The sequence below is a fragment of the Typopeltis vanoorti genome, chromosome 3 (genome assembly GCF_054136105.1).
Source record: "Typopeltis vanoorti isolate ZY-2024b chromosome 3, IOZ_Tvanoo_1.0, whole genome shotgun sequence".
NCBI classification, from domain to species: Eukaryota; Metazoa; Arthropoda; class Arachnida; order Uropygi; family Thelyphonidae; genus Typopeltis; species Typopeltis vanoorti.
Window position 1 is genome coordinate 11,576,602 of NC_143551.1, and position 15,187 is coordinate 11,591,788.

At 36.4% G+C, this 15,187-nt stretch overlaps 1 protein-coding gene across 10 annotated transcripts in view; it reads right to left on the minus strand.

The window, feature by feature from the left end:
• Positions 1-15,187, minus strand: part of GTPBP1 (GTP-binding protein 1) — a 375,327-nt gene that overhangs the window by 217,189 nt on the left and 142,951 nt on the right. For all 10 annotated transcript variants that reach the window (XM_090390548.1, XM_090390543.1, XM_090390544.1 and 7 more), the window contains one exon: positions 14,434-14,542. In XM_090390548.1, coding sequence (XP_090246674.1) covers positions 14,434-14,542 — 109 coding nt within the window. The remainder of the gene's footprint in view (positions 1-14,433; positions 14,543-15,187) is intronic.

A 15,187-nucleotide genomic window follows, 5' to 3' on the forward strand; every position in this document is an offset into this window, starting at 1 on the left:
ATATTAGTAATTCCTGTACAGTTTAGTGTGTGTGTGTGTGTGTGTGTGTGAAATTTAATATGGGATATTGTTTCAGAAAGCATTTTAATACAAGGCACCGATGCATACGAGGAAAATGGTGGTCAAGTTTAGCATGAGGGATGTTATACAATGAGAGTATGTTCTATGCATAGTTTGCTTAGAGTAAACAGGTTGTGGTACAGAAGTGTGAATGGAGAGAGAGAGTGTGTTAATCATAAATGTTTCAAGTGCCAGAAGACAGTGCAAGAAATGTGAGTCATGTAGAAAGTAGGAAAATGAATTGACAAATATTAATGATGTAAGGAATAATATCGAAAGTGGTCTAGCAAATGCAGAAGTAGTGAATGATAGTGCTCAGAATGAAAGTGTGAAAAATGTAGTTGATGAAGTGAAATAGTATGTTCATGTTGCGTCCTTCACACGACAAAACAAGAACTAGAGCAACTGGAGACACGATTCTCGTGTAGTACAGCAGGTAGGAGAATGAACAGAAATGTCATCATCATCATCATCATCAAATTCCTGCCATGTACCCTCAAGGGGTGTACAGGATATGACAGTACTACATGAAAAAATTACATCATTACTAACTTCCTATCTACAATTTTCCTCCAAATCAGTCTGTTACTTGTCAAGACTCCAACATTATCAGATCTTATATTTCTATCGTCTAAGGCACTTTGTACCGTATCAATCCACCTATATCTTGGTCTTCCTCTGGGTCGTTTTCCTGCCAACCTGGCAGAGAACACTTGTTTTGCTAATCTTTCCTCTCCCATTCTATTTAAGTGACCATACCATCTGAGATTAGCTCTGCTAACGCATTCCTGGATGCTGACAATGTCAAGTTCTTTCCTAATATCCTCATTTTTAATATGATATTGCCATTGATGCCATCTGTTCACGCCTCTAATCTTTCTCAGGACTCTCATATCTGCGGTCTCTAGTCTTTGGTCAAGTGTTTTACTTCTGACCCAGCTCTCAGATCCATAAGTTAAAATTGGTTTGAACACAGTCTTGTATACAGCTAATTTAGTGTTCCGACTAATTTCTTTCTTATTCCATATGAATTTATTCAATTGACTTCCCACGATACCAGCTTTGCTGATTCTGTTGTCTATTTCTATATTTAGTTTACCATCTTCAGTAAAAATTGTGCCTAAGTAGCTGAAATGTTTTACTTGTTCCACAGGTTCTCCATTCACAACACAGTTGACATTTTCAATGATTCTGCCTATTTTCATTGTCTTTGTCTTTTTATTGCTGACCTTCATACCATATCTATTACAACAGCTATTCAATTTAGTCAGAGAATCTTGCAGACTTGTAGCGGATTTATTTAGAAGTATAACATCATCCGCATAAAGCAAAGAGCTGACATTAACATCTCCAATTTTGATATCAGGTTTAATACCACATTCCTTCATAATGTGATCCATATAGATAATGAATAACAGGGGGGATAATGTACATCCTTGTCTCACACCAGATTTAACATTAAACCATCTTCCTGTACTTCCTTCAATTCTAACTGCTGACTCACAACTCAAATAAAGACTAAGTATTGCTTGATATAATGCCCCATTGACACCATATAACTGCAGCGTATTGAATAGCTTCTCTCTTGGCACCTTGTCATATGCCTTTTCCAAATCGACAAAACTTAAATACAGATCTTTGTTATATTCCCATGCTTTCTCGACTATTTGTCGTAAAGTGAAGATCTGATCCTGACAGCCTCTATTTGGCCTGAATCCAGCTTGTTCTTCACCAAGCTTTTCTTCCACAATTCTTCTCAACCGTTTCTCAAGTATACTTGCATAGATCTTGCCAGGAACACTCAGTAGGGAAATACCTCTGTAATTCTCACATTCAGTTTTATTTCCCTTTTTATATATGGGTACTATGAGAGCTCTACTCCAATCATTGGGAATTCGTCCCTCTGTCCAGGCTTTCTGAACTATGCAGTGCAGCCACTGTAAGACTCTTATACCACCATACTTCAGCATTTCTGGTCGAATATCATCTACTCCTGCTGCCTTTCCACATTTCAAGCCTTTGATGGCTTTTTCTACTTCAAGTATGGATATGTATTCCTGACTGCATGCCTGGTCAGTGTTTTTTATCACTGTGCTGTCATCACTGCTTGTTTCATTTAGCAGTTTTTCAAAGTAATTACTCCATACTTCAAGGATATCTTTTTCTCCTGTTTTCATTTCACCTTTATCATCTCTAATTCCTTTTACAGCACTCTTTCCTCCATTCCTAAGCTTCTTCAACAACCTCCAGAATATTTTGCCACCTTCTTGATATTTATTTTCTATATTCTTGCCAAAGTCCTCCCATGACTTTTGTTTAGCTAGTTTTACACACTGTTTAGCTTTCTTACATTTGTCTCTGTATTCTGTAAGAGTAACAGCTGCCTTATTTGCCAGGAACTTTTGATATGCTTTCTTCTTTTCCTTCACTGCCTCTTTAACTTCCTGTGTCCACCAGGGAGTTCTGATTTTTTTATCCTTGCACACAACCTCACCACATGCCTCTCTGGCAGAATCAATCAATGTTTCCTTCAGAGTTTGCCACTGAATCTCCAAGGTTTGATTCCTGTTCTCAAACTCTTTCATTTTCTTTTCAATAATATTTCTGTATTTTAGTCTACAGTTCACATCTGAGAGCTGCTCAACTTTTATTCGCTTTAAAACTTTCTTACATGTCATTCTTTTCAATATGAAATTTAATTTTATCCTGCTCAAGACTAAATAGTGATCACTTCCAATTTCAAATCCTCTGTACACTCTGGTGTCCTGCACCAGGGAGAAAACATCACTATCAACAATAACATAGTCAATGAGACTTTTCTTATTCCTAGCCTCTTCTCTCCATGTGAATTTGTGCAGATTTTTATGTTGGAACATGGTGTTAGTAATAACCAGTCCATGTCCTGAGCAGAAATCCAACAGATATTTGCCATTATTATTAGCTTTGCTCTTTTCTCCAAATTTTCCCAAAATATTTTTGTATGTCTCACAATCATTTCCTACTCTACTATTTAGATCCCCAACAAGGACCAACTTTTCCTTTTTCATTGTGTCAGTTGCTTTTTCTAAAGCATCAAAAAATTCCTCCACTTCTACCTTAGTAGAACCTTCTGTGGGACCATAGGCACAAATAAGTCTCATTGTCCAGTTCCCCATTCTCATATTTGCCCACATTACTCTACTTGAGACTGACTGCCATTCAAGAAGATTAGCCTCGTATTTTGTGTTGTATACTATGGCTACTCCTTCTTTTCCTTGATTGTCATTGCCTGAATATAACATTTTGTATTTATTGCTCAGAAAGATCTCACCAGTTTTGGTCTTTTTTGTTTCAGTCACCCCTATTATGTCGATCTGGTACTTATCTAATTCCTCAGCTAGCTCCATTTCTTTGCCATTCAGGCTTCTTACATTGATAGTACCGATCTTTAACTCTGGTGATGTTGAGTTGGGGTTTGTTTTCAGATTTGTTCCAGTAGCTGACTTTTCGCTGTTCGCCCTGGTTCCCTGGCGAAAACAACGGGGGCCTTGTTTAACCGGGCGACGCCCCAGCCGGCATGAAATTTTGTCATGTTGTACCATCATTTTTTATTTTGGTTTAACCAATAAGAATACAATTTGGTCGGCTAAATCCCAAATTGCCAGCCCATCCTCGTTCGTTCAGTATCAAAGTAGATACCCAACAGGGTGCACCACGAGAAGGTGAGGATTGGACATTAGGTCAGAAGCCCTGGTCGGTTCTCCGCATTCCTTTAAAGGCTATGTGGAGGTCTCCTCTCAGTTATACAGCTTTGACCCTTAAGCACCCCTGAACCTTAAGCACCCCGAACAGAAATGTGAATTCGGAAAATATGAAAGCAAGAAACAGCCAAACAATTACTATGGGAGACTTGAAATATGGTGACATAGAATGAAGGCAGGAAAGGTGGCATTGGCAAGATGGAAGTGGAATTTATACAATTGCTAAGGAATAATTACCTAAATTAACATGTTATAGGTAATTATACAGGGGTTTGAGAGTGCTGGATCTGGTAATAGCATCAGAAAATATATCTGTAACTAAAGTAGACACTCTGCATCCAATTGAGAAGAGTGATCATGCAGTGTTGTTCTGGGAAGTTGCCGAACGTGTAATTTATGTTGTTTTTAAAGTATATGTTTATGTTAAAGTATAAAGCTGTAATTATAACAGACTTAGGAGTCATCTTGAAGCTACAAGTAAAGAATGTCAGTACTGCATCAGAAGTTGCCATAGATTGTTTGAGAGAAGCAGTATCGGATTGCATACCCAAGATCAGGAGGATAAACCAAGTGGGAATATAAAGAAAAAGGTATCAGCATACCCCATGCAGTACAAAGTGCATGCAAGAAGGATGAGTAGTTTGGTAAGAAAGGTCAATTCATATCATGAGAGAAAATTAGCTAAGCAGGACAAAGTAAATCCAAAAGAGTTTTTTTCATTATATAGCAAATAGGAGGAAAAATGACTATGGTAGGATAACTGTAAAAATTGCTCCTGATAGGAAGGTAACAGATGCAAAAGAAATAGTTGAGTTACTGAGTGATCATTTGGCATAGGTGTATCATCCAAGTGGAGATTCTACAGATGATGTGAAAGAGACACATATCAAAATTGAGATAATGAAGAGAAGGTATTCAGCATACAGACAAATATGAATGTGAATACAGCAATGGGACTGGATGGCATATCAGCCCATGAACTATGTGAATGTGAAAGAGAATTGGAATTGCCTCTAATGAAGTTGTTCAATCTAAGTCTCAGCTATGACAGGGTTCCAGGGGAGCAGAAAGAAGGTAAGATTTCCATTTCATAAAGGTGGCTCCAAGACAGAGGCAGAAAATTACAGACCAATAAATATATATCAGGAGTGGTTGTTAAAGTATGAGAAAAGTTGGTTAAAAGTAAAATCCCACAAAGTGAAAAAGGGATGTGATACTCTATAGTGGGCAGCACAGCTTTGTAGAGGGGACATGGGTCCTGTCTTAGTAATTTATTCACATTTTATATAAAGTGACATCAGAATTGGATAAAGGATATGGCTACACCATGATATTACTGGACTTTGCAAAGGCATGTGACAGAATACCACATGGAAAACTATTTGAAAAGTTGGAGCAAATGGGAATGGATATGAAGATAGTAGCATGGTTGGAGGTGGGGGGAGGCTGACAGACACCACAGAGTAGTATATAGCAGAGTAGAATCCAGGAGAATGATAGTGACTAGTGGAGTACCTCAGAGTTCTATACCAGATCTCTGAGTTCAATATTATACTAAATATCTTGATGAAAATTCTCTCAAGTATATTTGAGACATCTCAAATTTAAGAGGGGATATTCAGTTGTTTGCTGATGATGATGCAAAACTGAGGAGAGCAACAGTTGATAAAGGTGATGAATTTAAATTATCCTGCAGGATAATTTAAATAAATTGACATTGTGGGCAAAGCATAATGATTGTCAATTTAATGTTGCAAAATGTATGGTTATGCACTTCGAATTGAAAAGGTTACATATGGTGTATCATATTGATGGTACTGGATTGCAAGAAATTAACGAGACAAGGGAGTTGGAGATATTGGTGAACAGAGAATTAAAGTTCAGAGGACATATTGCAAAAGTTGGTAAAATGGCTCAAAGGATTACTTGGATGTTGAAAAACACACTAACAAGTGAAGAGAAGTTATTATCCCTCTTTATAAGGCTATGATTTGGCAGCATCATGATTACTGTTCACAGATTTCATAACCTGGATTTCTTGGGGACCAGGAGGTGGTGGTGGTGGTGGTGATGAAGATTCAGAAACAAGTGACTAAACTGATCAGTGGAATGCTCCCTATGAGGACAGGTTAAGAGTTTGTGGGTTAGAAAAGTTTAGTTGATAGGCAAAAAAAGAGGGGGCATGATAGAAACTCTTAAGATATTAAAGGAGTTTTATAAAATTGATGCAAAGGAAATTTTTCAATATGTGACAAATAGCAAGAGATCCAGGGACCATCAGTGGAATTTGTGTAAGTGTGAGGGACCAGATATTTTGCATGGAGAGTGGTGAATGAGTGGAATGGATCATCAGAATTAGTTGTGAGTTCCCTGACAGTGAATGAGTTTAAGAAGACGTATGACAGGTTTTGTGTGTATAATAGTTTGGGTCTTCTGCGATGAGTCTCCAGACTCCATGGAGATAATATATAATAATTATAATAATAATAACATAACAGTCCCATGTGTGGTTAGGTGGTCAGAGAAAAATATGGGAAGTTGTTTGTACTCACTGGGAAAAATCATCTGGAAAAGGCTGTTGCAAAGAGCAGAGTCAGAATGAATGAAGAGGATAAGAAGTTGGTTTGATAAAGTTAGAGCTGAATCGTGTATGGTGACCACTGGCTGCTCATTTTCTTATAAGACTGAAGAGAAAAAAAAAGGACTCATGGTGACCACGAGGATGGGATAGCAACTTTGGGGTTACCAAACCACTGTTTTTTATGTTCACTTAAACTATCAACATAATGATAGTACAATATGATGAAATGTCACGCTACTAGGAAATCACCTGATTTTACAAGAATTCCCACTCATTTTGTCAGAGAAGTAGGGCAAACAAGTAGGATTACTGGAGCAAAAACTCAACTGCAGCAGAACTGAAGACAGGCATCATCAGTGGAAAAGAAATAGACCCGACAAAAGAATAAGAAAAGTACCATGTCAACATAATTGGCATTACTAAGAGGAAGACTAAAAAGATAATAGCATGGTTGGAAGGGGAGGGTACCATGTCAACATAATTGGCATTACTAAGAGGAAGACTAAAAAGATAATAGCATGGTTGGAAGGGGAGGGGGCTGACAGACACCACAGAGTAGTATATAGTGGAGATTACTGGTTTTAGTATTTTTTGAGGGGTTGTAGCCATTAGCTGAGAAAGTGTTAAGGATATGATTTAGTTCAGTGGTTAGGGCATTGTCATTTGAACAGATTAGTTTAGCCCTGTTGTGTAGATCAATCAAGATACATTTATGTACATCGTGATTTAGCTTCGTTGCTACTGTCTGACCTATGGGATAGCACTGACTTACATCCAACAGCCACAGCAGTTGCAAATAAAAAGAAATATAATTTGATAAGAAAGTTTAACTTGCTTCAACAAGAAAAAGAAAAACAAGGAAAACATCTAGATCAGTCTAAAGTGGTCATCAATCTTTCTTCCAAAGTCCTTCCCAGCACAGATAAAAATCTCCTAATGAGAGGTTTTAATTTTGCCTTATCTCCACAGGACATTCCAAAAGTAGACAACATAGCACAAATTGAAAAAGGAATTCAAAATCTTCCTAGACATTCTGCAGATCTCATTCACATACAAACTTAAGCCTTATTGCTAAAATCTAAATTACCACGTAGAAACATACCAAAATTGGGGTTAATAGTCCTTAAAGAATTAAGATGAGATAAAAACATAGTAACAGTCAAAGCAAAGGAAATACAACAGTGGTTATGAATTCAGATGATGCAAGAAAAATGAACAGCCTATTAGAAGATTCCAATACCTATTCATCCTTAGACAGGGATCCCACATGGCATACACATAATAAAATCAATGAGTTGATCAAAGAGTTACCTAATTGGCCAGAAGAATTTAAAAATATCTTTATCATCAAAATATCCATTAATCTCAAGAATTTATGGCACACCAAAAATACACACGAAGGATATTCCGTAACAGCCAATTGTAGATGGGAGAGATTCTCCGACCTCAAACTTAGCAAAATATCTGTCAAACCTGATGTCACACACATACGAAAAACAGAATCATTTGTAAAAAATAGTTTACATTTTATTGAATGGCAAAGGATATAAATATAGAACCTTCAGATATCTTAGCGAGTTTAGATGTAGTCATTCTCTCCACCAATGTACCCAGAAATGACACAGTGGATCTACTTGTAAATCTTTTCCCACCAGACACCGTAAGACTATTCAAACACTGTATGGAAAACACTTTTTTCATATTTCAAGACAAATATTGGGAACAAAAAGGACTTGCCATAGGTTCCTCCCCATTTCTCCAGCCTTAGCCAATCTGCTTATGGAAAATTTTGAAACTAATGCATTAAAAAACTATCAGAAAAAAACAAAAATTTGGCGATGTTACATCAATGATATTTTTGTTATTTAGTCAGGAATAGGACATTAGTTACTTACTTTCAAAGATTATCTGAACAACTTACATCCCAATATAAAATTACTCTTGAACAAGAGCAACACAAAAAATTTACCATTCCTTGATATCCTTGTTAAAGTAAATGAAGAGGGAAAAAAGGCTATACTTTTGCGTATACAGAAAACCAATCACAACAGGGATATTTTAAATGCCACTTCTAACCACCATCCATTACAAAAGATAGATATAAAAACTTTACAAGACAGGGCATAATATATCAAGCACATCAATTAAAAGGAATAAAGAACTGCACTACCTGAAACAGAACTTTGCACTCGATAGTTATGAACTCAAGATGATCAGAAAAATTCTTAATACATCTCCTGCAATTCTCTTACTTAAACAAGATTTCAAAAATGCAATCATGCTGTTTTACATCAAGAATGTCACAGACAAAATGGCTGCAGTGCTCTGCAAGTACAACGTAAAAGTGGTTTTTTACCTTTACAAAAAATTGCAAGATTCCCACATTCACCAAACCTCCACATCATCCCTTGAAAAAACCTAGGAATTTATGAGATGCATTGCTCTTGTGGCATTTCTTATGTAGACCAGACAGGAAGGTCAGGAGAGATCCACACATCTGAACACGTAAAAGATGTCGAAAAAAAGAAAAGAAGATAAATCAGGCCTGACATTCCACACAACTACTACAGGTCATCAAGTGCTTTGGCAACAAACAAAAATCATATATTGATTGTAACTGTTTTGAAAGAAAATTTTAGGAAGCCTCAAAAATGATTAGGATCCCTACATGCAATAAAAATCAAGGCTTAATTTAAATCATGTATGTTTCTGCTTTCATCAAAAATTTAACTGCCATGGAATTAGGATATAACACGTGTGACAGCAACAACTAGTAATGTTCCAACATGCATACAGTAATGAATTATCATTTGTTTTCTGGTTTATCAATTACATGTAAAAGTTGTCAACGTAAGAAGCCTGAATGGCAAAGAAATGGAGCTAGCTGAGGAATTAGATAAGTACCAGATTGACATAATAGGGGTGACGGAAACAAAAAAGACCAAAACTGGTGAGATCTTTCTGAGCAATAAATACAAAATGTTGTATTCAGGCAATGACAATCAAGGAAAAGAAGGAGTAGCCATAGTATTCAACACAAAATATGAGGCTAATCTTCTTGAATGGCAGTCAGTCTCAAGTAGAGTAATGTGGGCAAATATGAGAATGGGAAACTGGACAATGAGACTTATTTGTGCCTATGGTCCCACAGAAGGTTCTACTAAGGTAGAAGTACAGGAATTTTTTGATGCTTTATAAAAAGCAACTGCCACAATGAAAAAGGAAAAGTTGGTCCTTGTTGGGGATCTAAATAGCAGAGTAGGAAATGATTGTGAGACATACAAAAATATTTTGGGAAAACTTGGAGAAAAGAGCAAAGCTAATAATAATGGCAAATATCTGTTGGATTTCTGCTCAGGACATGGACTGGTTATTACTAACACCATGTTCCAACATAAAAATGTGCACAAATTCACATGGAGAGAAGAGGCTAGGAATAAGAAAAGTCTCATTGACTATGTTATTGTTGATAGTGATGTTTTTGCCCTGGTGCAGGACACCAGAGTGTACAGAGGATCTGAAATTGGAAGTGATCTCTATTTAGTCTGAGCAGGATAAAATAGAATTTCATATTGAAAAGAATAACATGTAAGAAAGTTTTAAAGCGAATAAAAGTTGAGCAGCTCTCAGATGTGAACTGTAGACTAAAATACACAAAGATTATTGAAGAAAAATGAAAGAGTTTGAGAACAGGAATCAAACCATGGAGATTTAGTGGTAAACTCTGAAGAAAACATTGATTGATTCTGCCAGAGAGAAGTATGTGGTGAGGTTGTCTGCAAGGATAAAAAAATCAGAACTCCATGGTGGACACAGGAAGTTAAAGAGGCAGTGAAGGAAAAGAAGAAAGCATATCAAAAGTTCCTGTCAAATAAGTCAGCTTGTGCTCTTAGAGAATATAGAGACAAATGCAAGAATACTAAACACTGTGTAAAACTAGCTAAACAAAAGTCATGGGAGGACTTCGGCAAGAATATCGAAAATAAATATCAAGAAGGTGGCAAAATATTCTGGAGGTTGTTGAAGAAGCTTAGGAATGGAGGAAAGAGTGCTGTAAAAAGAATTAGAGATGATAAAGGTGAAATGAAAACAGGAGAAAAAGATAATCTTGAAGTATGGAGTAATTACTTTGAAAAACTGCTAAATGAAACAAGCAGTGATGACAGCACAGTGATAAAAAACACTGACCAGGCATGCAGTCAGGAATACATATCCATACTTGAAGTAGAAAAAGCCATCAAAGGCTTGAAATGTGGAAAGGCAGCAGGAGTAGATGATATTTGACCAGAAATGCTAAAGTGGTATAAGAGTCTTACAGTGACTGCACTGCACAGTTCAGAAAGCCTGGACAGAGGGACGAATTCCAGATGATTGGAGTAAAGCTCTCATAGTACCCATATATAAAAAAGGAAATAAAACTGAATGTGAGAATTACAGAGGTATTTCCCTACTGAGTGTTCCTGTCAAGATCTATGCAAGTATACTTGAGAAACGGTTGAGAAGAATTGTGGAAGAAAAGCTTGGTGAAGAACAAGCTGGATTCAGGCCAAATAGAGGCTGTCAGGATCAGATCTTCACTTTACGACAAATAGTCGAGAAAGCATGGGAATATAACAAAGATCAGTATTTAAGTTTTGTCGATTTGGAAAAGGCATATGACAGGGTGCCAAGAGAGAAGATATTCAATATGCTGCAGTTATATGGTGTCAATGGGGCATTATATCAAGCAATACTTAGTCTTTATTTGAGTTGTAAGTCAGCAGTTAGAATTGAAGGAAGTACAGGAAGATGGTTTAATGTTAAATCTGGTGCGAGACAAGGATGTACATTATCCCCTCTGTTATTCATTATCTATATGGATCACATTATGAAGGAATGTGGTATTAAACCTGATATCAAAATTGGAGATATTAATGTCGGCTCTTTGCTTTAAGCGGATGATGTTATACTTCTAAATAAATCCGCTACAAGTCTGCAAGATTCTCTGACTAAATTGAATAGCTGTTGTAATAGATATGGTATGAAGGTCAGCAATAAAAAGACAAAGACAATGAAAATAGGCAGAATCATTGAAAATGTCAACTGTGTCGTGAATGGAGAACCTGTGGAACAAGTAAAAAATTTCAGCTACTTAGGCACGATTTTTAGTGAAGATGGGAAATTAAATATAGAAATAGACAACAGAATCAGCAAAGCTGGTATGGTGTTAAGTCAATTGAATAAATTCATATGGAATAAGAGAGAAATTAGTCGGAACACTAAATTAGCCGTATACAAAACAGTGTTCAAACCAGTTTTAACTTATGGATCTGAGAGCTGGGTAAGAAGTAAAACACTTGACCAAAGACTAGGGACCGCAGATATGAGAGTCCTGAGAAAGATTAGAGGCGTGAACAGATGGCATCAATGGCAATATCATATTAAAAATGAGGATATTAGGAAAGCACTTGATATTGTCAGCATCCAGGAATGCATTAGCAGAGCTAATCTCAGGTGGTATGGTCACTTAAATAGAATGGGAGAGAAAAGATTAGCAAAAGAAGTGTTCTCTGCCAGGTTGGCAGCAAAACGGCCCAGAGGAAGACCAAGATATAGGTGGATTGATACGGTACAAAGTGCCTTAGATGATAGAAATATAAGATTTGATAATGTTGGAGTCTTGACAAGTAGCAGACTGATTTGGAGGAAAATTGTAGATAGGAAGTTAGTAATGATGTAATTTTTTCATGTAGTACTATCATATCCTGTACACCCCTTGAGGGTACATGGCAGGAATTTGATGATGATGATGATGATGTAAAAGTTTAGAAGTTATCAAAATACCTAATATGTTTAATTAATTGTTAATAAGCTTTTGTTGCGTAAAACATTTCTGTACCAGTACCCCTGATGATGTAAATCTTACGACTTATGAAACCTGTTGGGATTTAAGTGCTTATTTTTATTAAACTCTTTATTTACATCATAAACAACCTAGGACACTCCTTTCTCAGGAATATGGTTGCAAAGCGCATAGCCACTCAGCTAACTGTACACAGTTTCTGTGGTTTAGCAATTCTGTGGCCTAAATACTGAAATCTACCCACAGAACTGCTAAACCACAGAAACTGTGTGCAGTTAGCTGAGTGGCTATTCACTTTGCAACCATATTCCTAGGAAAGGAGTGTCCTAGGTTCGATTCTCGTCGCTGACGTGAGGAGCTTAAGACCTGGGCATGCTGTCCATGCCCAAGACCTGGGCATGGACAGCAAGGTTTTTCTTCCCAGTTTATCTGAGGTTTTTTCTCCCACAAGCAGGCAAACCAGCCCTGCGAACACATGGATTACAGTCGGGAATACTTAAGACCCAGCAATAGGCCTGATTCATCAGCTATGCCCATCCCGAGATAAAATTAGGGGTGATAGTGCCATACTTCCACGTAAAAAGGTGCCTAGCTGCCGTTATATCATCATATGCTAATAATAATAATTACCACAGAAACTTATGTTTTCAAGAAAGAAATTATTCAAAACACCAAATTAGATGTATACAAGACAGTGTTCAAACCAGATTTAACTTATGGATCTGAGAGCTGGGTTAGAAATAAAACACTTGATCAAAGAAGAGGGATCTCTGATATAAGTGTTCTCAGAAAGATTAGTGTTGTAAAGAGATGGCATCAATGGCAGTATCATATCAAAAACAAGGCCATTACAAAAGAACTAGATATTGTTAGCATTCAGGAACGTGTTAGCAGAGATAATCACAGGTGCAGGTGGTATGGCCACTTAAACAGAATGGGAGAGAAAAGATTAGCTAAACAAGTGTTCTTTGTCAAGATGGCAGAAAAAAGACTCAGAGGAAGACCAGGATGTAGGTGGATTGATACAGTAAAAAGTGCCTTAGATGACAAAAATATAAGATCTGATAATATTGGAATATTTACAGATAACAGGCTAATCTCGAGGAAAATTGTTGATAGGAAGTTAGTAATGATGTAACTTTTCATGTAGTACTATCATAAGATCCTGTACATCCCTCTAAGGGTATATGTCAAGAATTTGATGATGCTGATGGAATTGCAGGCATGGAAAAATGGCTATCAGTTCAATGTTAGTAAATGTAAAGTCATGCACTTCGGTCATATTATATTGGTGAGATCATACTAGAATAAACTGATCAGGCTAGGGATCTTGGAGTTTTATTAGATTGGAAATTGAATTCAAGGGCCATATAACAAAAATTTCAAACAAATCGAGGGATAATCACAATGCTGAAACAAACATTGACATGTAAAGATAAGAAAGTCATTTTGCCTCTTCACTAGCCTGTGCACAATAGTCCTTGATAAGGACTATTGTGCACAGGTCTCCTGGTTTCTGTGGCGATTCTGATATAGTGGACTGAGTCCAAAGGAGAGTGCTAAAAATGATATCAGGATTGTGGAATACAGATTATAAAGAGAGGTTGAGAATTTGTAGACTGCAGACACTGGGAAAAAGGAGAAAGGGAGGTTATATGATTGAGACTTATGAACTCCTGAAAGTGTCATGCAAAATTTCACCAGACAGAATTTTTCATTTTATGGAGAGTAGGGAAAGGATGAGAGGGCATCCTTTGAGGTTAAGAATGAATGCCATCAAGAATGGGAGCTAGATTTTTTTCTCATAGAGTGGTGAGTAATTGGAATAGACAGTCACTATATGTTGTGTGCCATTGTATGAATGATTCAAGATCAGGTGTTGCAGATAGTATGTGCACCTCCCCCCTTGATGAGTGCCTGACTTCTTGGAGATCTCTCCCTCTCTATCTCTCTCTTAATACTAATAATAATAATAAATTTAGTATTGATTGTATTGCTGTGAACTCTTGTTATAGTATGTTTCTAATATATTCCTTGTGTTAATACAAATTGACTATAATAAGAGTTGAATGGTATTAGAAATGTGATAACCCTGAATCAAAAGAAGAAAGCTGTTCTACTCTATAAATAACAAATAAATGTTCAGCTTACTTTCAAATACTTTTTTCTTATTATATAAAAATAAACTAACATTTTAAAGTTTCACAAACCTCCTGTTCCAACTTCATAAATCACTTCATCATGGCCATTTTCTATGCGAAGTGCTAAACTCTTTTGAAGAGCATCAAACTGTTCTGCTGTAGGGCTTATTAAAATTCCCTGAAAATAATTGTATCTTCTAATAATAAGAAATATAAGAATATAATAAAGAGTAAAATAAATAAACAGTAGATAATAAAGGCAAGACAAACAGCACTATAAGCAAGTTGAATAAATGAGGACAAGTAAGAAAATGTGCTTCATAATAGTATTTTATTATAGTGATGTCATTTATTATCATACTGACTGAATCTAGCCAATTTGGTACATGTTGTGTATACAGAAATTTTTTTTATTTTGTGTGCGCATGTGTGTGCGTGTGTCATATATCAGAAATTTGATGACGGTAATCATTCACCAAGCATTTTGCACATTTAGAAAGAGCAATGAACAAACTGAAGGAAGATGCCAAAGGAATATCTGTACAAGGAATGAGAATTAACAATCTGAGATTTGCAGATGACATTGTTATTATTGAAGAAGACAAAAGAGAACTACAAAACACACTGAAACTGTTAAATGACGAAGGGAAGAGATTTGGACTTGTTATGAACTTGGAAAAAACAAAGACAATGGTATTTGGTGAGAAGAACATGAAACAAAAAATACAAGTGGATGGAACTGATATAGAAAATGTAGAACAATCACATATTTGGGAAGTAAACTGACATATGACTTGGACTGTAAAAAAAATAGAGATCAGGA